The sequence below is a fragment of the Phocoena sinus genome, chromosome 6 (assembly GCF_008692025.1).
Source record: "Phocoena sinus isolate mPhoSin1 chromosome 6, mPhoSin1.pri, whole genome shotgun sequence".
Lineage (NCBI taxonomy): Eukaryota > Metazoa > Chordata > Mammalia > Artiodactyla > Phocoenidae > Phocoena > Phocoena sinus.
Genome location: NC_045768.1, coordinates 70,836,852 through 70,862,099, shown reverse-complemented (window position 1 = coordinate 70,862,099; position 25,248 = coordinate 70,836,852). Strand labels below are relative to the sequence as shown.

General features: G+C 37.0%; 1 protein-coding gene across 1 annotated transcript in view; it reads left to right on the top strand.

Annotated features, from left to right (window-relative positions):
• IFNE (interferon epsilon) overlaps positions 1-25,248 on the top strand; it is a 60,163-nt gene that overhangs the window by 25,755 nt on the left and 9,160 nt on the right. Inside the window, exons 2-4 of the mRNA XM_032633886.1 lie at positions 7,139-7,783; positions 17,878-18,389; positions 19,543-19,574. Coding sequence (XP_032489777.1) covers positions 7,139-7,740 — 602 coding nt within the window. The 3' untranslated portion in view covers positions 7,741-7,783; positions 17,878-18,389; positions 19,543-19,574. The remainder of the gene's footprint in view (positions 1-7,138; positions 7,784-17,877; positions 18,390-19,542; positions 19,575-25,248) is intronic.

The following is a 25,248-nucleotide window of genomic DNA, read 5'->3' as shown; positions in this document are numbered from 1 at the left end:
AGCAGCTGCCCATCCCACCCACTGCAGGTACTCTACTCATTCTTCTCAGGCTCCAACGTCTCATGCCAGGTTATCTCTTTATGTGGGTGCTTGACCCATCCTCTTTGAACTCTGGCATCCTACCATGGGATCTGGACCACCATGAGTCCCTGCCCCTTCCAGCACAATGCTTACTTTTTCCTACCCATCTTTTGGCTTTAGAACTAGTTTTTCAGGAAGGGAAAGGGAAGCAGAGATTACATACTATTTAAGATCACTTCCAACTCCAGCATTCTGTGATAGATAAATTAGTATGGTTAATTTAATTTGCAAGTTTATGCTTAGAAAATGGGGATAGAGGTTTGTTGAAATCATTGGGACAAATGACCATGCCTGAAATAATCACTGAGGCCAGGTCAAAGTGGGGCACTGAGTATTTTGGACTAGGGCTGGATGTATTACACTGAGGAGTCTGGCCAGAAGCACAAGATCCAAGAGTAGGCAGAGAAGTCAGGATGTGTTTACCTATAACCCCCAGAGAAGAGAGCAGTGATGACAGTGGATATCCAGAAAGCAGTAAATGTCCATTAGAGTAATCAAAGCAAAAAAAGAAAAATATTTAACACTAACCAGTAAGTATCTTAGTATGAGTTAGAGTGATTAGTAAGCTTATGCATTATGGGAACAATTCAGTTGGTCAAAGCAATAACATGTTGACTACATATTATTAGACTACTAGATGCCATGAACGTTTTGATTTCTTTTGCTAATGGTGCAAGCTGATTCCAGGCTATAAGTAATTGATCTTATACTGCCATCCTTTGGTTGAGTTTTAAATGCGTTCCATACTAACAAACTATTTTGGCATATTTTTAGCACACAGAGGTAGTCAGGATTCTAATTACAGCACTAATTTTTTTAGATTAATAGTAAATAAGTTATGGGAAAAGTGAAGAAATAGAAATATACTTTCAGTTAATAAACTTAGAAGTCACTGATAAAGCCCATTTTTGTCACAACTAAACTCGCCAATTATAGCATGAAAGTGTCATATGCAATACATAATTGAATGGGCACAGTTGTGTTCCAGTAAAACTTTATTTATGAAAACGGGTAGTGAACTGGATTTGGCTCATGGGTTGTAGTTTGCTAACTTCCGATTTAGATCATTAATGTTGAGAGAACTTTCACTTCCAGACATGTTGAGAGACTAGATTCACCCTCCCACTTTAAACAACTAAAATATGAAAGAAAACATATTAAACAATAGGTTTCAGACATTGGGTAACAGGAAGCATAGGATAATGATCCTTGAGAAAAAGAAAATAAATATAGTTAGCCCTATTATTGCTCCTGCTTACTGTGTGGAGAAAATTTCTAGAAGCACAAGGAGGAGGAGGAAACCCAAACAGATGAGTGATCTCACTGAGTTGATAGTCAAAGTTTGGAGTTCAGAGAGGTAGTTAGATATTGCAGGGCAAAATATTAGAGAGAAAAGAGATAGAGACAAATACTGAGATATAAAGATACAGAGATCTGTAGAAGCGACTGCTGGAGTCTGTAGCTAATTTGTGATGTGTGAATTAACCAAGACTGGGGAAGAAGACCCAGAAAGGAACAGGCCAGCTATCCCCAGGGCTGACACAGGGCTGGGAATATTTCATTTTCTACTGACCAAATTGCAAAGACTTCCTAATACAGGGAACATTGAGGAGAGTCCTTACAAGGGTATTCTCTTGGTAGTGGAATAACATTGCCCTAGACTATAAAGTCTGATCCATCCACTCTAGCAAAGCTTAAAAGCAAGGCCCCAAGAAATCAAACAGATTCCAAGTAAATTAACTGTGTCTTAAACAAAGCCCAACCATATATATAGGACTTAGCAAATTCAGTACCCAGTAAAGTAAAACTTAGAATGTTCAGAATCCAACCAAAAGCTACCAGGCATGCAAAGAAGCAAGAAAATAGGACCCATAAGCAGTAGAAAAAATAATCAAAAAACCAGACCCAGAAATGACACAGATAGAATTAGCAGACAAGGAGGTTAAAAGGCCTATTATAAAAATACCCCATAAGCCCAAGAAGGTAGAAGAAAAGATGAACATAATGAAGGAAGAAATGAAAGATGTCAGAAAGGAACAAGTTGAACTAGAGATGAAAAATGTAATACCTAGAATGATAAATATATTGGGTGGGATTAACATTAGATAAGATATTAGGATATAAGATAAGATATATTATTCAATCAACTTGAAGATATAGCCATAGAACTATCAAAAATAAAAGAGAAAAAGACTAAAAAATGAACAAAACATCAGTGGCCTATGTGAAAATATTGAATGGTCCTGACATATCTACAATAGAGTTCCAGAGAAAGATGAAAAATGTTGGAAAAAATAATGTCTGAAACTTTTCTGATTCTGATGAAAATTATAAAAACACAGATTCAAGAAACTCCTAGTAGAAGATACAGGAAGAAAATCACACCAAGGCATATCATAATCAAATTGCTGAAAAATGATAGAGAGAAAATCTTAAAAGCTGTCAGAGAAAAAGGAGACACATTATGCACAAGGGAATAAAATTAAGAATGACAGCGGTCTTCCCTTCAGAAATCATGTAAGCCAAAAGACAGGAGGAAAATAACACCAGACAGAAATTTAGATCTACAAAAAAAAAGAATGAAGACCACCAGTAGCTATGTGGTAAATATATGATGATGGTAGATATGGTTGGTTAAATGGTAACTATGTGAATAAATATAGAAGACAGATTTCCAGAATCTCTTTACAATATAATTGACTATTTAAAAGACAAATATAATATCAATGCATTAGAGGTTTAAAATATGTGAAAATGTCTGACAACAATAATACAAGGATGAAAGGGAAAAGATAGAAATATGTTGTTGTAATATCCTTACAATATACTTTGTGTTATATAATATTGTTTGAAAGTAAACTGTAATATGCTAAATAAAAATATATACTTTAAACCCTAGAGAAGCTATTATAAAAATAAAACAAAATGGTGTAGCTAATAAACTCATGGTAGAAATAAAGTGGAATTACTTTTTAAAAATAAATCTAAAAGAAGGAAAAAAGGAAAAAGAACATGCAGGCAATTAGAAAACAAATAGCAAAATGGTAGATGTAAACCCAGACATATTGATAATCACATTAAATGGAAATGTCCCAAACACTCTAATAAAAAGCAAAGATTGTTAGATTGGATAAAAAGCAAGGTCCAACTATATGCCATATGGAAGAAACTCACTTTCAATATGAAAAAATCATGTATAGGTTAAAAGTAAAAAGATACAGCAAGATACACCTTGCAAACACTAATCAAAAGAAAGCATGAGTATATAATATGAGACAAAGTTGATTTCAGAATAAAGAATATTACCAGGGACAAAGAGGGACATTTCAAAATAAAAAGAGTCAATTCATCAAGTGGACAGTGATGTGATGTACCTAACAGCAGAGTTTAAAGATATATGAAGCAAAAACTGATAGAACTGAAAAGGAGATAGACAAATCCAAAATTATAGTTGGAGATTTCAAGGCATCTCTCTTGATAGTTGATAGAACAAATGATAGGAAGAGCATAGGAAATTTCAACAATGCTATCAACCAAGTTGACCTAATTACAATTTATAGAGCAGTTCAGCCAACAAAAGCAGAAAATAATTCTTTTGAGTTCACATGGTACAAGTCACCAAGATAGAACATATTCTGAGCCATAAAATAAGTCTCAATAAATTTAAATTTCTTTGACTACAACAGATTCAAATTAGAAATCAGTTAACAATGATATCTGGAAAATCCTCCAGCATTTGGAAATCAACACAATTTTACATTATTATAGTCAATTGGATGAAAATTATGTGAAAGTCTTGATTGCAGATAAGAGATTGTTCTCATTTATCCTAACAGTGTTTTCCTGAAGTTCTGCATTAAAGATTTATAGATATATGTTGAGATCAGGTCAAAAATCTGTTGTCTAGATAGAGAATCAGAATGTTATCAAAACAGATGTTATTCCTTTTGTATATTATAAATAACCATAGGTCTTTGTTGAGAGAGAGAGAGAAAAACAGAGACACAGATAGAGAAAGAAGGGGCAGAGAAGGAAGAGGAGAAGAAGGAGGAAAAAGAGGAGAAGAGGGAGAAGAAGAAATTTCAAAAACACTAGTGGAGTTGCTGCCACAATAAAAATTACTCAGATATAGTGGGATCAGACCCTTCCAGATACCCAGAGCAACTCAGCTTATCTTCAAAAGAGCCACAAGAAGATAAAAATGTTGAACTTTCACTTCCTATCTTCTGTTCTATCTGTAAAAATATTTTACCATAACTATCTATGAATCCCCAGGAAGAATGTGGCTGATGAAGTCATTTGTTAAGTGAAAGTAAAATAATATGCATTAGTTATTTATCATAGTTTAGACACCATACTAGATTTTTATTTATAATCTTATTATCTGCTGATCCTCAAAAATGTTTATAAATTAGAGATGAAAAAACTGAGTGAGAAAGGAATTAAGTAACTTGCACAAAGTCACACAGCCAGCAGATGGTAGAGAGAATATTCCATTCCAGGTCTTTGTGACTTCAAAATCCAAATTCCGTAATTCCGATGATAATATATAACAGATTTCCTTCTTTTTCCCTAGCCTTTTCTTAAGCAATTGGCTTCTCTAGCAGCCAGTGGGAAAGAACAGAGCCCTTAGTTCATTGAATCACTTTATAAAGTTACTGGTTGCCCTAGGAGATGTGAAAACATGAAAGAAGTATTTGTCATCCTGATGGACACCATGGTCCCAAGCAGAGGAACACTATATACAGATATCAAATAACCAGTAAGTCTAGTGGAATTACTAGGTAATTTTTGATCCTGTGAAAAGTTTAAAAACTTTTCAAAGAGGACATGCTTTACAGAACAATATCCAATACAAGCTGTGCATAGCTTAGATGTTAAGTTTGTAGTCATGGGCCCAAGGTTTAACATGACATAACCTACCTTTGAACAGAGTTAATACTCTGTCCAATTTGGTGTGAAGTTTTCTTTTCTTTCCAACTCCCACTCCCTGACATCAGTTTAAAGCCTATTTACCTTGTTAGCTCAGATAAGAGATTTCTGTAATTTGACTCTCATGGACCTGGATCTGAAAGTTCAAATTCCACAGCACCCAAAATGTTAGAAATTTTTTGATCGATGTAGTTGAACTTTTTGTACAGGAAAAGATTCCTCCATGGAGCATGTTGACTCAGTTTATTTCAGCTTATTAATACCAGACTGACTAAGTGACACCAGCATATAGCTGAGCTGGTAGATAATGAGACCACACATGTTTATAGTCTCTTTTCAACACTTGTGATCTCACCCAACTACCTGCAGAGAAATGGTCAAATATAAGATGTAACATCTTGTATTACTTTGTGGTAGAGCACATTGTCACTCCAAGTCAACACAGGTTTGTTAAGCTCCTATTATAGTTGTATAGACAGTAAAAAAGATGAGTGTTTACTCCACTCTATTAAGAGGTTTTAATGTTGGAAGGTTGTAAGACAGGTAAATAAATAACCATATATAAGGCAGACCAGGAAAAGTGACTTAAAAGGTGCAAAGTGCTGTGAGGATCCAGAGAAGAGATTAAACCTCCTTGGGGAGAGATCTAGGCCCTAAAGGAGAAGTTGTCCTTAGTCCTTGGACAGACAGGTACTGGGAGTGAAGGAGGCAACAAGTGATGTTTCAGAGAGAGAAAATATCATTAATACACACACACAAGTCTAGCTATATTAAGGGAATAGCGCATCATTAACTTTATTTGGAATTCAGGTTCCCTCATACTACATTTTGAGCAATCTTACCTAAGATCGGAAAGGTTGATTGGGGGTTTATTCTGGAGGACTTAGATACGGAACTGGGAATTTGTAATTCAAGAAGCATTACTGATGTAAACTAGTCACATTGATTTACCATAGTTATTGGTACCCTAGGGAATATAGACTAACCAACTGCTCCCAAACTCTTTTCACGTATAATTTTTATCATTTATAATGGTTACATAGCATTTCATTATGTGGACTTACCAACATTTATTTAACCATTCCCCTATTGTTGGACCTATAGGCTGTCTCTAATATTCTGCAATTGCAATAATTTTTTAATGACCTTCTTTTGCTAATATTTTCCCTTTTATATTACTTCCATAGGCTAGAATCTTAGATGTTAAACCGCTTGGATAAGACACAAAACAATTTAAGATTGCTGATACATAATCTTAAGATTAATTTGCTCAAGGATTTGTGCAAATTTACAGTTCTACTTGAGGTTTTAAATTTAGAAGTGTTAAAAAGGAGACAGCAGACCCAAAATGGAGTTACTTGTGCTAAGCCCCATGTCAGTAAACCAAGACTTAATATTTAATTTAATTGCCGTTTCAACAGCCCAGGAATGTAACCTTTAACCAGTCAACCTAGAATTACCTGGTTAGCCCTAGTGAGGTAATCTGCTGTATAGGCCCCTCCATTCCCCTTAAGAAGGAACCTTGCCTGAGACAATACATTTTTTGCTAATAATTTTCTTTTTTCTGCCACCTTTCTACCTTTAAAAACCTTTCCTTTTCTACAGCTTGGTGGAGCCAGTTTGACCTTTAATTTTACTCAAATTTTTGTTATTTAATTTTTGCCCCTGAGTGCCTTACAGATGCTTCTAAGCCTCTGATACATATAACTCCATGAAACACTACTACTTTAAGAAGAAACATTTACTCTCAATAAAAGAACTTTAATAAGCTTGACCAAATGACTAAATATTTAGAAAGCGTATTGTGTTGAGTGAAACTTTGTGTGTAATAAATAATGAGAGTAATAGAAGATCATTTTGGATGACTGGTCTGTAATTGTCTCAAGGAACACATACAAAGAAAACAAATTCTTCTGATTACTTCCTCAAACAGCCAACACAATGGGGAGGAAATGTTCCATGAACAGTATGAAAAGGGAACCAGAAAGCCTAACATGTAAACTTTGAGAAATGACAGCATTAGAAACAAAACTGCAAAAGAGATCCCCTTCCAGAATAATCTGAGATGCACGAAAGACATATAGCCACTAGAGTTGGAGCCTTATCAAGTCTGTACAGAGGTGAGTGGAGTATTTGACCTTCACCCTGATTAACAAGCCTTTCTTTGAAATTGTGCTGGTGCTGTTGGCTTCTTCCTCTGTCTGCTCCCGAGAGCTGAAACTGGTTCTTTTCCAACAAAAGAGAGTGAACAGAGAGAGTTTAAAACTCTTGAATAAATTGCAGACCTCTTCAATTCAGCAGTGTCTACCACACAGGAAAAACTTCCTGCTTCCCCAGAAGTCTATGAATCCTCACCAGTACCAGAAAGGACAAGCACTGGCCATTCTTCATGAGATGCTTCAGCAGATCTTCAACCTCTTCAGGGCAATTATTTCTCTGAATGGTTGGGAGGAAAGCCACATGGAGAAGCTCCTCATTGAACTTCATCAACAGCTGAAATACCTAGAAGCGCTCATGAGACGGCAAGCAGAGCAGAAAAGAGACACCTTGGGCAGTGAGAACCTTAGATTACAGGTTAAAATATATTTCCAAAGGATACGTGATTACCTGGAAAACCAGGACTATAGCACCTGTGCCTGGACCATTGTCCAAGTAGAAATCAACCGATGTCTGTTCTTTGTGTTCCGACTCACAGGAAAGCAGAGCAAACAAGGAGTGGAAACTTGAACCATGTGGAGGAAGAGCCAACGGCAGGCTTTAAAAGCGTAGGGTAGGTGGAGGGGTGGTAAGATTTCTCCAGACACTATTATTTCTTTTTGTTTTAAAATGGTAGTATTGCTTTGGTTTTGTGTGTATATATATATATTGTTTAATTTTGTTTTATATTTATATATATAAATATATAGTTTAATTTTGTTTATATATATATTGGTCTGTGCTTTAAGATGATGCACATTGACTACAAGTGTTTTTATTTTGTAATGTCACTTTGTATTTTCTATCCATCTGAAATTTTTATGAGTTGAAATGAGCCATTAATATTTCATAATTGTTCTTCAAATGGGTATATCTTCATAAAAGTTGGCCAAGTAAATATAATGATATATGTCTCCACTATAATACTTTCCTTATCATAGAATATCCATCCCAGTGATTTCTTTATTTGCCAGAAATTGGTAGGAGCAATGAGAAATACTAGGAATAATTTGTATTGCAAGATCTGAAAATATCATCACACACTGAATATTTGTTACAGGTGACACAATAGAAGTAATGCCAAAGGACATGAGCAAGCAGTTTGCAGAGGAAAACATAAATGCATGAAAAGAGGTTCAACCTCATGCACAATAATAAAAGATAGAAATTAAAAGTGACTAACGTGCCATTTATAACCTATCAGATAGATGAAACTGCCGAGTTCGGTTTTAAAAACACTCTTATGGAGACTTTGGGGAGGGATGCTCTTATAATTTGCCAGAGTCCTGGAAATTGACACGATCACTGTGGAGGCAACTTGGTGAAATCTATTAAAATTACAGATGCATATAATCTTTTATCCATCAAGTGCAGGTCTGAAATGTGTCCTATAAAAATACCTGCATCCATGTGAAATGACTTACATACAGTATTATTCATTGCAATGTTATATATAATATCAAAAGACAGAAAATGACCCACATCCTTCCAATTAGAGATAGTTAAGTCATATTCACACAAAGGAAAACTGTTCAGCTGGAGGAAAGAATTGGGTGCTCTTCCTATACTGGAAAAAAAAAAAAAAAGCAAGATGCAGGCTGTATATATAAAATGCTACATTTGAGATTAAAATGTAAAACACATTTTATATTTGACCTTACTTAGGTATGACTAAATAAAGAATATACAAGGAATAAATTGCAGTGATGATAACCTGTATTTGGTGGAGTGGGGTAGGGAGAGAAACTAAGGGAGGAGAACAGGGTAGAAGAGGATTTACAGCATATTTTTGTATTTTAATTTTTAGCCATTTGAATGTTACAAATTAAAATAATAAAATATATATAACAAGTCGCAGTAATCAGAAATATACATGGAGGAGTCTTGTTGGTGAAAGGAAGTGTTTGGTGAAGGTTAGAAGAAACAGGACTGAGCCAGCCTGCCCTTGGGGTGGCCTGGAGGAGGGCTAGACGGGAGGAGAGCTGGATAGAAGGGTGCTCATGCCAAACAAGAGGAGATGCTGGTGATGAAGGGATTCCAGCTCTTCCACCCAGGAGCTCCCCAAAATCGTCATGGAACAAATGTGAGGCCAGAGAAACTGAAGGTCACTGAGGCTTGTTAACTTTCCCACAGTCACAGCAACTTTTGCCCAACGTGAGAAGCATAGCTGTGGCCCCAAAATCTGGTTCTCATTCTACTACTTTATGTCATGTTCTGCTTCAGATTCATTGTATAATTCTAGTTAAAAGTTATCACTGGCTGTAAAAGCTTGCTGAGGAACATATTCCATTTCAGTTTAATTAATGTAAGTATATTAACTATTGGCCGGTGCTTCCAGATTTGGATTGAAAGGAATGAGGAGGAACCGAATAGGATCCTGAGACTGAGGCAGGGTCAGCTGCAGTAGTGGAAGAGGGTGAGGAAGCAGAGGCTGGGCAGGAGGAAGTCTTTGTTGGCTTCACATTTTCAGTCCACAGATTGACCTGCTTACCTTCACGTTCATGCAGAGGTAGGGAAGTGGAGAAAGGAGAAGTATTTATCACACTCAGCTGTGTTTACAGGTTATTTGCTTCTCATGTCTTCAATTTTTGTTGTTTTCTTTAAACCAGGAACCTTTCAGAACCAAATCCATCATTTAGCATGTTATTCAGTTCTCTAGTTAATCTTGCAAGGTAATTTCTGTTATTCTTTCCTCAGGTGAGGAGAACAAGACTTTAAAAGTCAAGTACGTAACTGGCTCAAAGTAACGCAGCAAGCCACAGAGCTAGCAAATGCCAGAGCAAAATTTCCTCCCAAGTCTGCGCACCTTGAAAGCCTGCGTTGTATTCTAGTCACCACAAACCTGAACAGCATTGTGCAATATCACTGGGAAATATAATGATGACAGTCATGATAATAATTTGCTCCTGGCTTTCCTTATTCAAGTTCGCGTACTCTCACAGTCTTGAATTACAGAAAGGATATTTTCTCCCCCAGACATTTTTTTCTTCAGAACTAAGGTAAACAGAATGGAGAAGCTGCCAAGTGGAAACTTACAGCAGATGATAATCATATTTAGAAGCTAGAACCAATACTTTACATGCTTATGTTTCCCCAAACATTTAGCTTAAGTTGACATCCTGCTTGTATAACTGTTTTAACTGCATAATACAGACTAAAAATTGCTTGCTTTTAAATATACGTACCCTTTTAAAACTTTAAACCAGAGTTCTAAGCTTGGAGATATTGAGGAAGAGAAATACTTTAAAAGACTAGACGCCATGCTAGCAATGCATGGGTGAGCTCAGATTAAAGGCAAGTTCATTTGTACTTGCAGGCCGAGTCATCTGAATTATCATTGTTACATCTACATGTCCTGAGCTAAATAGATTACTAAATCAAAAAAACGAGTTACTAAATAACAAGTACAGTATCGTATTTTTTCCATATAAAATATGCATGAAAAATGTCTGAAAAGAAATGCATTGAAATGTTCACAGTGGTGCCATCTGGGTGATAGAACTTCCATTCTCTTATACTATTCAGATTAAATACTCCTGTTATGAATATGGATTCATTTTGGAACCAGGAAAAATAAAATAATTTTATTTTTGAAATTTAAAAAAAGAACAAATAGGGAATTCCCTGTCCGTCCAGTGGTAAGGACTCCACACTTCCACTGCAGGGGGCATGGGTCCAATCCCTGGTCTAAGATCCCACATGCCGCATGGGGTGACCAGAATATAAATAAATACATAAATACAAATATTTTTCAAAAGAAAAAATATGGCCTCTTGTAGACATTTGGCTTAGTATGCTTATCATGTGCAGTAAATTAAGCCCCACCTCCAGCACATCAGAGTCATCTGGAGGGCTTGTTAAAGCACAGATCACATGACTCCACCCCCACTGTTTCTGATCTAATAGGTCTGTGGTGGGGACTAAATCCCACATTTCTAACAATTCCTAGATGAAGTTGATGCTGTTGGTCTTGTGACTACACAGTATTAACCACATCCCTATTTCTTGATAACCAAGGTAGACTTTTAACAGATGAAGGCATGGTCTCCTTGAGGTTACTGATCTCATATTTTCCCACAGTGCCTGGAGAGAAATGGGCATCCTATAGATAGGAGGTAGTTGGTAAGGATAGTTTTTTCTGTCACTGCCTTTTCACAGCAGCAGATTAAATGGCTTTTTCCCCTCTTAAAGAAGCTGTAATATCCCAGTTACACCCCATAACAATAACTGCCTTTTAAGGAAAATGATCCAAACCAAGTTTCTTTCTGTAAGAGTTTCTGTTTCTCATGCCTGTGGTTAAGTGAAATCAAAACTACAACTACAGGGGCTTCCCTGGTGGCGCAGTGGTTGAGAGTCCGCCTGCCGATGCAGGGGACGCGGGTTCGTGCCCCGGTCCGGGGGGATCCCACGTGCCACGGAGCGGCTGGGCCCGTGAGCCATGGCCGGTGAGCCTGTGTGTTCAGAGCCTGTGCTCCGCAGCAGGAGAAGCCACAACAGTGAGAGGCCTGAGTACCGCAAAAACAAACAAACAAACAAACAAAAACTACAACTATATAATTGATTGGAAAAAGAATATGTTGTGGACACAAAGGAAACCACACTTCTGAAAGATAGAGGATTCCCGGGTGAAAGATGACAGGTGATTCAATAATCTCTATTGAGACGTATAGATGTTTGGTAAATAAAGAGATTTGGGGTTCATTCCTGGAATTACTTTTGGCATTTAGCCCAAGTTTTCTCCCCTTTCCTGGGGTCTGCCTGTATTCAATGACGGGTCGATGTAGAGGTATAAAGACTCATACCCCTCACTCCACCTCAGAAGGGTCATCCCAGCTTCGGAGCTCCTCACTGTAATTGGCCGAGGCCACTTTGTGACTGCACTGCAACTCAACATTCTCTGTCTCAATTCTCCTGGCTTCTCTTCCCTTAAGTGTTGATCCCATAGTACTCCCTAGTAAACTCCTTGTATGGTAATTTTTGTCTCAAAGTCTGCTTTCTCAGCACCTGAACTCCAATGCATAGCATATAGAACTTCCCTTTAGGGCCATAGAAAACCCAAACTCACATTCTGTTTCTTTGGCCTGGTACATATCCTTTTTCTAATATGTGTTAATAGCTCATTCTTGCTATTTATGACTCATTTAAAAATTTTCCCTTCACTGAAAGCCCTTACAGTCAGATTTCTCTGAATCTATTTGTGCCCCTGCAGATCACAACTCTTACCATGTCACAAACTACATTATACTATAATCAATTACTTCTCTTTCTTTCAGCTAAAGTGTGAACTACTTCACGGTAGGCAAATGACTTCATAAGTCTTTACCTGAACACATAACAGGGACAATCTAAATATTGAATGAATGAAGAAATTTTAAATGTATTAAAAAAAAGAAGGGATATGACAGTACCATATTGTCACGGACAGTGGTATATGTGAGGAGACTCTGTCTAGAGATGAGAAGGTCTTGTTTACCTGTGTCTGCCAAGGGGTGAAGTTTTTTTTGTTTGTTTTTCAGTTTCTCTACTTTTCCTGAATGGGATATTTGGATAAGCTATTTCTTGGAGTAAAAAGTGAAGTATCTATCTTTCTCTGATGAAAGAGTGGTTTTTAACCTTGTATATTAAGGGCATAATAAAATAATGTCATGATATGTAGGGCCGGAGCCTCTCTTCTGATTGTTCTGGTCTTCGTAGACAGTCCTTTTCTGAATTCACCCTTCCTGGGCCTTTGATCCCTGTCAGCCTGGTGATGGTTAGTTGTGCTTTCAACTGCCAAGTAGTATAGAAACCACTGGTACCAACTTAAAATTTTTGTTCAGTTTATAGAAAGCTTAATATGTTGGAAAAATTATGAAGACAATACATGGAAATGGTGTAAATGGCTCAATTTTTCTTCACTGAATGTGGAGATGTGTACCTCTTAGCAACAGTAGAGCAAGTTTGAATAGAACAAAAGGTAGGTTCCCTTGACCCATAAATCATGTAACTTTTTCTGTGTAAGAGAGCTAAGTGCACATTGTTTTAGTGAAATTTATTCCAAGTTAAGTTTCAGTATAAGCCTTGTACTAAATAAGGCATAGATCCCTGGGGGAAATGTAACTATTCTAAATAACAGAGATTCATTTGGGTTCATGTCAGATGAACAAGGTTGTTATCAATCTGATCAAAATAGAGTTAGTTTGAGAGCATTAAGCTAGCTGGTGTATTATTCAGTATAACAGACATTTTTAAAGTAACATCTCCTAATCTATTATCACTCCTTGGGAGGGAGGGACAAGTGGAGGAGAAAAAGGCTGGATGGAACTGGGAAGGAAATAAGCATATTTCCAGAGCAAATTGTGCTATTACAGGAAAATTACCTTGAAGTCCCCACTTTTGTCTAGGAGAGGGGTAGAGGAAAGAGGACACACTATCTGTGGGTGGGATAGTGTTCAGGAGCTGAAATAAATAAAGTAACAGAAATGTCCCCCAAATGCCTCTAGCTAAGTGGGTTTCTACCATGGATTGAAATTAGAAGGGCAAAGAGATGAGTTTGGACATATCAGGGATTCAGTTGTAGCATTCTACAGGGAAATTGTCTCAGAAGATACCAGATCAAGGGTCCCAGGGAAAAAGGATGCTAGAATTTCCATCAGTAGGTTCATGCTGTAAGTTCTAGGCACGAAGTTCCCTGGGGCACTTGGGGTCATATCTGAGGCCTTGAACATCAAAAACCACATGTGGCATTATATACACGTGGGGTAGAGTGTAAGATTCCAGAGGAAAGATTTCTTCCCCAAAGCATTTCTCTCAGATTGTCATGTGTTGTCTTGTGCAACTAATGCCTGACATATTAAAAATAAACAAAAAGTCAAATGAAAACAAAAAACACTAACTGTCCTTCTCTTTCACAGCATTCAGGGGTGTGGTTATAAGGGTTGGGCCACCGGAGATCCTAGTGTCACACCCCATGGCTTTGTCAAAGCTGACTTTCTACTCCCAAGCAGAATTAGTGTGATTGGACCAGGTGTGGCCCTCAGGATGTGTTCTTCTTAGAAGCTCCCTTGTCATCTCATGCAAATGGAACCCTGTGAGCCCACTCTAAGACCCCTGACACAAGCCACACTGGTATGAATCCAAGGACAACACTAGTTAAGCTCAAGCTAGGCATCTTCAGTACATAAGGAAAAAATGTAAAATATAATACATTTATTATATAAATATATTTAGGCAATTCAGATGATGATACCATATCCTGAATAAACATTGAGTAAACTGTGAAACCCATACCTAGTAACGTATTTTTGAAGAAATAGATACACCCCTACCAGAGTACTAGCTCTGCTTGAGCCTCAGCTCTCCCTGAGCTGGGCTCAGACTCAGAGGTATAATAATCTACACAAGAAGGAGACCTCACATCTGCACCAAGTGAGAATCTTGCTTCTCTTATGCCTGGAGAATAGGAAGGACCAGATTCCCTCAGGAGCTGATGGAAGATAGTCAGCCATGGACAAAAGACCAGGCCACTGTGTCCTCTGTGAGTAGCACCAGCAGATGTTCAGCCTTGAGGCACAGCAGATCTCATGCTATTTGGGATAAGACCTGGATGGAAAAATTCCTCACTGGACTTCATCAGCAGGTGGACAGCTGGAGATGTATCAGGGGCAGGAGAGAGAGGAAGGAGGGGCTCCTCCTGAGCAGTGAGGAAGCAAGATTGGAATGTTAGAGGGCCTTCCAAGGAGTAAGCCTCTAAATGAAAGTAAGTGAATATAGCCTCTGGGAGGATATCAGGGTGGAAATCAGGAGGGGCTTCCTATCCATTAAAAAACTTGCTAAAACATTAAGGAAATAAGGAAAATAAAAGAATAAAGGAGACCCTGGGTCTCTCCATATGGGGGTGAATGTTGACTCTCTCTGGTACCCACACAAGCAATATGGTTTGGTACCCCAGGGTTAAGAAGGGTAACTTACTGTTGCAGTGATATTGAGGATAACAGGGATCTGTTCTCAAGAGTAGAGATCAGGCCATAGAAACTGGGGTCCATGCCATGTCCTCTGAAGAGAAGGGGACCAGGATCCGACCTTCCACGATGACTGCCAGAATTACCTTAAGCACCCTGAGCAGTGCCATTCAATGGAAACTGTGAGTGAGAATCATCTGTAGACCTCCTTGCCCTTCTCCCTCATCAGCTCCAAGTCCTCATTTTATTTATTTATTTAAATGTATGATACAAGCTATATACAAATTCATATACATTGAAATGTTAACAAGAGCAAAGTAAAAAACGAATGAGTATTTACAACCTCTCTCGCTCAGGTACCCTCTAAGAAAGATTGTACATCTCCTTGCTTGGTTTTTGGTCTTTTGCTCTGCTGCGTTATGTGTATTTATAAAGTATAGAAAGGGATGCAGAAATTGTCCCAGAAAAAATATAGAGCAATTTTCATAATATAAAGGAAGAAAACAATTGGGAGACAGATAGAAGAATGGATCCAGAAAAGCAGTGGCAGGAATCAAAAAATGGGCAAATTTCCATGTAGTCAGAGAAGATTTGAAGAGAGGGTCTCCAGGGATTTAGAAAGAGAGGAAAAGGGAAAATATCTTAAGGGTTCTGCAGTGCAGGGGCTGGAGAAATAGGGTACAGAATGCGGTGAGCAGAATCCAGATGGAAGAGCCTGGAAAAGATGGATTTTAAGTTTTGTTCTGGGTTTTGAGTCCCAAAACGATCTGAATTGCATTTTCATATGACTTTGCAAAAAACATATTTTTTTGTTGAGATGTATGTAACTTTTTATTTAAAGAGAAAGAAAATGTTTTTAGTTGGAATTTTTAAAGTTGGTACTGGCACAAAAATAAACAAAACTGCTTTAAGATTCCTTGCATACTCATGTATATATGAGAAGTGATAGTTGAATAATGGTTGTTTTTAAACTAAATGGGGAAAGCTTGACTGATGCAATAAATATTGTTGGGAAAATAGGATATCTGGGGAAAAAATTAGATTCCAAATCTCCCACAGTACACAAAATGAAATTTGATGTATACAGAATAAGAGGCAATAAGAGGGTTGGCTCTGAAGGCAGATCACCTGGGTTTCAATACCAGCTTTGCCATACACTGCTTTATGGCCATGAGCATGTTACTCTGCATCTCTGTGTCTCAGGTCATCCAGCTGTTAAGTTAGTATAATAAATCACTGAATGGTTATGGTTATAAATATATGAAACAAAAACAAACCTATTAAATACTAAAAGAAATGTGTATGTAAAACGTTTTTAAATTTTCAGATAGGAAAGCTCTTCCTGAGTGATGTGAAACACAAGGCTAAAAGGAAATGAGCAACGCATTTTAATACATGAATTAAAAACAAAAGTCTCTCCAATACAGAACTATCAGGAAAATTTAAAGACGTGAAAAAAATCTTAAAACATGCAATATAATAATAATATTTTCAATATAAAAAGAGCTCAAAAAAGTTTAACCCAATAGCAACATGAGCAAGAAATATTGAGGTAATTTTCAAAAGCAGTAATAGCTACAAGTAGATAATATACATGTGCCAAATAATCAGCCTTCCTAGTGATCATGGATTTTTCATATAAATGAAAAATATGATAAAGAACAAGATAGCTTGGTGATGGTTGTGGTAAGAGCCCACACCTATACACAGTAGAAACATAAAATTTTTTAAAAATCAGTAATTAATTTGGTAAAAATTACCAAAATTTTTGAACCACTGGACTCACCAAATGCAGTTCTAGGTACTTATATTACAGAAATATTCTGTCCATACCCCTGCCCAAATATGAATACGAATTTATTTATAGCAGCCCTATTTATATAAAAGGGAATTGTAGTCAAATTAATGTGCTATTATAGAGGATTGGTTAAGTAAACATTGATCCCCTCATATTATGGAATACTAACTACACAGCAATTAAATTCATTTAGGTAAAGAACAGTCACCTAAATCCAAGCTTGTTCATAACATATTGAATGACGTTGAATGAAAAAGCTAATTAAGGAATAAGAATGATTACACTGGGGAAAACTGATGTCTCATTATTCCTAGAGAGTGGGATTTGATGGAATGGAGGGTAGAAATGAGATCTTTAAACTCCATTTTAACTTTTGGAACCTAGGTATCTTTCCCTTCTTATTTTTTTTTTTCTTAGCTATGTGTTTAAAATTGACTCTTTTAAATTGTTTCCAGTATTTCTGTTTTTCTGAAAAGAAGGGGGCTTATCTTAGCTCAGTATCCCAAAGTTGGTACTGGAAGATGACTCCTGACTTTGTATCACCAGGGACAGTATGGAGGAACCACTTCACTGGACTCTGTTAAAAGGTGAAGATGGAACAGACAGAATTTGGATAAAAATGTTTTCCTGATAATATATAAATAAGAAAATTTTAATATGTTTCTCATTTAATGAATAAAACCATTGATATAGCTTTAAATAAGAGTAAGTAACTGACTCCTGAATGCTGATTTTTTTCTTTACTATATGGTTTTTCATAGTAGTTTATGGATGAATAAAGTGTATCCTGATTGTTTCCTCCAGCACTATTCTAGATCTTGGATCTATGTTTCTGCACCTCTTGGTATTAACTTATTTTCTCTTTAGAGCAAATATTTTCACTAAAAAGGATGTCTCTAACTCAATATCTTGCTTCAAACTTACCTTTAGCACTTCCAGCAATTGTTGAATAAGTTCCAGAAGAAATTTCTCTACATGTATCTATTCCAATCAGAAGGGATGCTCTTGGATGAAATTAACGCGAAGGAAGAACTTCTGGGATGCAAGTTAGGGAAGAAAGACATTGAGAAAAGGACTTCTGGTAAAGAATTAGCCAAGATCTCTTACCTGCAGGAAGTATGAACCTACAACAAAACTCTACAAACTCAGAAGGATCCTGCAGCAATCCAAAAGACCATTGTGATGTTGCCAGACTAACCAGATTTTTAAAAACTCAGAAGATTATGAACTTAATTGCATCTCTAGCTTATTTACATCTGTAGCTTTCTTGCAAATTTTTAAAATACGTGTTTCAGTATCAACAAGAAAATGAGAAAGTATCTTCACACTTTGTGAAACTGCACTTCACAGAGGAAGATATAAACTGTACTTCATAGAAGAAGATATCCAAACCATCGATAAACTTGAAAAAAAGTGATCAACATCGTGACTGCTCATGGGAGGTAAATTAAAGCCAGAATCTCATACCACAACACACACACCAGAACAGCTAAAACTAAAAATATTAAATTAAAAAATTTAAAATACTGACATTACAATTGTTGACGGGAGTATAAATTATCAAAACTTTTGAAAAGTGTTTGGTAGATTCTATAAAGATAAGCATGTATGTACCCTGTGACAAAGCCACTCCACTACTGGGCATATATCCAATAGAAATTATTGCTTAGATCCACCAAAAGAAATGTTCAAGTATGCTCACAGAAGCCGTAATCATAGTAGCCCCTACACATGCCAAAGAAAGCAAAAGTACATTAATACTAAAGTGACACATATATTTTGATCTATTCAAATAACATAGTACATAACAATGAAAACAATGAATTATTGATACACAAAACCAATATGGATGATTTCACAGACATAGCATTGAGTGAAAAAGCTAGATATAAATAAAGTATCTGAAGTGTATTTTCATTTATAAGAAGTTCAGAAATTGGCAAAACCAATCCATGGTGATAGAGGACTCAGAGTGGTTAGACTTATGGTGGAGTGTTCATTAATAGGGCTCAAAGGTAGTCTTACTTTTACCTTAAGGAGCTGTATTTTCTACTTACTATAATAATTTTGCTTCCTTTTGTTTGCTTCATATTTATAGTTATTATTCCACCACAATATTAAATACTAGAAGGGAGGTAGGCATTGTTGTCTTTTACCTAATTTTTAGGAAGAATACAGGCATATCTTCTTTATTGTGCTTTGTAGATACTGCATTTTTTACAAATGGAAGATTTGTGACAACCCAGCGTTGAGCAAGTCTATCAGCACCAATTTTCAAACTTTGTGTCTCTGTGTCACATTTTGGTAATTCTCACAATATTTCAAACTTTTTCATTATTATTATATTTGTTATGGTGATTCATGATCAGTGATCTTTGATGTTACTATTGCACAAATGATGACTCACTGAAGGCTCAGATGATGGTTAGCATTTTTAGCAATAAAGTATTTTTTAATTTAGGTATGTGCATCATTTTTTTAGACATAAAATGTTATTGCACACTTAATAGACTACAGTATAATATAAACATAGATGCACTGGGAAAGCAAAAAATTTGTGTGACTCACTTTATTGAAATATTGGCTTTATTGCAGTGGTCTGAAACTGAACCTGCAAGATCTCTGAGGTATGCCTGTATTCCAGTTTATCATTTCTCCTATTTATAAAGAAAGCTGCTTGATATTATTCTCATGTTTCTGTTTATTTCTCATCAGTTTGGAATTTTTAAAGATGATGCATATAATTTCTTTTTCTTACAAATATCACATCAAAATATTTGAGATGAAAGTTTATTTTTCTCATGTTAAATACTGATGAATAGATTGTTTTGAATTGTTCCCAGGAGTTGGATCAAAAATCCATGTTACTGGTTGCCTTATCAATTATGGTAACCAACTTAGAAAAACATTGTTCAAAAATCTTCCAAGTGCCATTGTATTAAAAAATTAAATATATTTACAAAAATCTAGAATAAGTAAATAATGTAAAAATGAAGAGGAAGAGGTAAGCTTAAAATGGCTATGTCAGCCTGTGTTGTTATATACTACGTAATCTGACCATATCAGGCATCCAATATAATTTAAGGGAAGTTCTGGAATTTTTTCCATTCTGATTTTAATAACATATCTTTGTCCTCTGGTTTCTCTTTGCTAAGAAGGGTATTTGAATGGCTGAGTGCTGTTAAAAAAAATAAGTCTTGTGTTCATTAAGGATGAACATAACATGGTGTTATGTTAACTAACCAAATGCACTAAGACATATGAATACCTGGACTTAAATTTGCTTACTATTGACACGGTAAGCAAATGCCTTCTATGACTAATGTTATTCTGCCCTCTACTGGTTCAAATTGAAATCCCCAATTTACATACATTCCAGGAAAACAACTTTAAGGTAGAATTTTAATGAAATTTTCCCCTTAAAAAGAAAACAAGCAAAGGAGATTGGTTCAAGATGGCGGAGTAGAAGGATGTGCACTCACCTTCTCTTGTAAGAGCACCAAAATCACAGCTAACGGCTGAACAACCATCAACAGGAAGATACCCCACATCCAAAGACAAAGGAGAAGCTGCAATGAGACAGTAGGAGGGGCACAATCACTATAAAATCAAATCCCATACCCGCTGGGTGGGTGACCCACAAATTGGAGAACAATTATACCACAGAAGTTCTCCCACTGGAGTGAAGGTTCTGAGCCCCTCATCAGGATTCCCAGCTTGGGAGTCTGGCAAGGGGACTAGGAGTCCCCAGGGAATCTGACTTTGAAGGTCAGTGGGATTTGACTGCAGAACTTCCACAGGACTTGGGGAAACAGAGACTCCACTCTTGGAGGGTACACACAAAGTGTTGTGTGCACCAGGACCAAGGGAAAGGAGCAGTGACCCCATAGGAGACTGAATCAAACCTACCTGGTGTTGGAGGGTCTCCTGCAGAGGCAGCAGGCGGCTGTGGCTCATTGCAGGGACAAGGACACTGGCAGCAGCAGTTCTGGGAAGTACCCATTGGCATGAGCTCTCCCAGAGGCTGCCACTAGCCCCACCATATAGCCTGTAGGCTCCAGTGATGGATCACCTCAGGCCAAAGAACTAACAGGGAGGGAAAACAGCCCCACCCATCAGCAGACAAATGGATTAAAGTTTTACTGAGCACAGCCCTGCCCACCAGAGCAAGACCCAGCTATACCCACCACCGGTCCCTCCCATAAGGAATCTTGCACAAGCCTCTTGGATAGTCTCAACCACCAGAGGGCAGACAGCAGAAGCAAGAAGAACTACAATCCTGCAACCTGCAGAACAAAAACAACAATCACAGAAAGTTAGAAAAAAATGAAAAGGCAAAGGATTATGTCCCAGATGAAGGAAAAAGGTAAAACCCCAGAAAAACAACTAAATGAAGTGGAGATAGGCAACTATCCAGAAAAGGAATTCAGAATAATGATAGTGAAGATAATCCAGCATTTTGGAAAAAGAATGGAGGCAGTGATTGAGAAGAGGCAGGAAATGTTTAACGGAGACCTAGAAGAACTAAAGAACAGAGATGAACTGAAATGAAAAATACACTAGAAGGAATCAATAGCAGAATAACTGAGGCAGAAGAACGGGTAAATGACCTGGAAGACAGAATGGTGGAAATCACTGCCATGGAACAGAATAAAGAAAAAAGAATGAAAAGAAATGAAGACAGCCTAAGAGACCTCTAGGACAACATTAAATGCAACAACATTCACATTGTAGGAGTCCCAGAAGGAGAAGAGAGAAAGGACCTGAGAAAATATTTGAAGAGATAATAGCTGAACTCCTCCCTAACATGGGAAAGGAAACAGTCAACCAAGTCCAGGAAGTGCAGAGATTCCCAGGCAAGATAAACCCAAGGAAGAACATGCCAAGACACACAGTAATCAAACTGATAAAAATTAAAGACAAAAAATACTGAAAGCAACAAGGGAAGAACAACAAATAACATACAAGGGAACTCCCATAAGGTTATCAGTTAATTTCTCAGCAGAAACTCTGCAAACCAGAAAGGTTTTGCCTTTCATCTCATTTAAAGTGATGAAAGGGAAGAACCTACAACCAAGAATACTCTACCCAGCAAGGCTCTCATTCAGATTTGATGGAGAAATCAAAAGCTTTACAGACAAGCAAAAGCTAAGAGAATTCAGTACCACCAGACCAGCTTTGCAACAAATAGTAAAGGAACTTCTCAAGGCAGGAAACACAAGAGAAGAAAAAGACCTATGAGAACAAACCCAAAACAATTAGAAAATGGTAATAGGAACATATGTATCAATAATTACCTTAAATGTAGATGGATTAAATGCTCCAACCAAAAGACATAGACTGGCTGAGTGGATACACAAAGAAAACCTGTATATATGCTGTCTACAAGAGACCCACCTCAGACCTAGAGACACATACAGACTGAAATTGAGGAGGTGGAAGAAGGCATTCCATGCAAATGGAAATCAAAGGAAAGGTGGAGTAGCAATGCTCATTTCAGACGAAATAGACTTTAAAATAAAGACTGCTATAAGAGACAAAGAAGGACACTACATAATGATCAAGGGATCAATCCAAGAAGACGATATAACAATTGTAAATATATATGCATCCAGCATAGGAACACCTCAATATATAAGGCAAGTACTAACATCTATAAAGGGAGAAATCAGCAGTAGCACAATAATAGTGGGGGACTGTAACACCCCACTTTCATCAATGGACAAATCATCCAGACAGAAAATCAAAAGGAAACACAGGCCTTAAATGACACATTAGACCAGATGGACTTAATTGATATTTATAGAGTACTCCATCCAAAAGCAGCAGAATACACATTCTTCTCAAGTGCACATGGAACACTCTCCACATGCTGGGCCACAAGGTGAGCCTCAGTAAATTTAAGAAAATTGAAATCATATCAAGCATCTTTTCTGATCACAACACTATGAGGTTAGAAATTAACTACAAGAAAAAAAACTATAAAATACACAAACACATGGAGGCTAAACAATATGCTACTAAACAACCAATGGATCACTGAAGAAATTGAAGAGGAAATCATAAATACCTAGAGATGAATGAAAATGGAAGCACAATGATCCAAAACCTATGGGATGCAGCAAAAGCGTTCTAAGGAGGAAGTTTATACCAATACAGGCTTGCTTCAGGAAATAAGAAGAATCTCAAATAACAACCTCAACTTACACCTAAAGCAACTAGAGAAAGAAGAACAAACAAAACCTAAAGTTAGTAGAAGGAAAGAAATCATAAAGATCAGAACAGAAATAAATGAAATAGAGACAAAGAAAACAATAATACAGATCAATTAAATGAAAAGCTGGTTCTTTGAAAAAATAAACAAAATTGATAAACCTTTAACCAGACTCATCAAGAAAAAAAGGGAGAGGACTAAAATCAATAAAATTAGAAATGAAAAAGGAGAAGTTACAACTGACACCACAGAAATACAAAGGATCATAAGAGAATACTACAAGCAACTGTATACCAATAAAATGGACAACCTGGAAGAAACTGACAAATTTTTAGAAAGGTACAGTCTCCCAAGACTGAACCAGGAGGAAATAAAAACTATGAACAGACCAATCACAAGCACTGAAATTGAACCTGTGATTTTAAAACTCCCCGCAAACAGAAGTACCGGACCTGATGGCTTCACAGGCAAATTCTATCAAACATTTAGAGGAGAACTAACACCTACCCTTCTGAAACTGTTCCAAAAATTTGCAGAGGAAGGAAAACTCCCAAACTCATTCTATGAGGCCACCATCATCCTGATACCAAAACCAGACAAAGATACCACAAAAAAAAGAAAATTACAGGGCAATATCACTGATTAACATAGATGCAAAACCCCTCAACAAAATACTAGCAGTCCGAATCCAATAATACATTAAAAGGATCATACACCATGATCAAGTGGGATTTATCCCAGGGATGCAAGGATTCTTCAACATTCTCAAATCAATAAGTGTGATACCCCACATCAACAAATTGAAGAATAAAAACCATGTGGTCATCTCAATAGATGCAGGAAAATCTTTTGACAAAATTCAGCACCCATTTATGATAAGAACTCTCCAGAAAGTGGGCATAGAGGGAATCTACCTCAACATAATAAAGGCCATATATGACAAACCTACAGCCAACATCATACTCAATGGTAAAAGCTGAAAGCATTTCCTGTAAGATCAGGAGCAAAACAAGGATGTCCACTCTCGCCACGTTTATTCAACATGGTTTTGAAAGTCCTGGCTGTGGCAATCAGAGAAGAAAGAGAAATACAAAGAAAGAGAAATAAAACTCTTAGTATTCTAAGTGCTTTGTATACACTATTTCCTTGTAGACACTAGGCTTTTTGCTGCTGTAGCCGAATAGCTTTCAACACACACACAAGAACAAAGGCACATGCGTGAACCACCCCCCTACCCTCCGACACACACACACATGTACAGGCACCCATGTGTGAATGATACAGACTGGCTTCTAGACCAGCTAACCCAAATTCTCCAGATACTCATGCCTGTTTCTGCCCAGGTTACTTGTTGACCATCTGAATAGTCAGGTGGCACTGACTGCATTCCCCCACTCTCCAGCCATTATCTCTGCAGGATGTTCTCCTATACTAAGCATTTTCCACTTGGGATGGATGTGGCTATAAACACATGTGCTTTTCTATGGTGCTTTCTAAACTGCAGCTTGCCTGCACATATTTTCATCTTTCTTTTATAGATATAACCAAAGGCATAAGTTTAGATAAGAGGCAATATCAGAACAGAATCAATATACTGTGGATGAGAGCTCCCCAGGTCTGTGACTCAAGCACTGCTGTTTTATTTTTGCATTCTCCATTCCTAGTTCTTGTCTATAAAAGCATGTCTAGCTCTTTATTGGTCCATATCCTCAAATTTGTTATGATAAAAGTATGGACTTAGCATTCTTTGACTTATGTCAGGTGCCTGCAGATTCTCCCTCATCCCAAGAACTTAATATGTCCATTGGTCCTGAACAAAGATGCTTCACTGAGATTCAGCCCCAAAATCAGCCTGGGAAATATAGGTATTCTTGTTTCCAGTGTAGGTCTCACATGGGAAAACATCAACTCCATTGCAGTTTCTGTGTGCATTGATTTAGATTTAAAAATTGAACACATGAGCACATAACTTTTGAGAAATTGCATGTATGTTTACAAAATAAAGTTTTATACATTGTAATGAGAACATTTTGTTCTATAAGATATAAATAACATGTAGAAAATAAATATGTGATAAATTTAAAGCT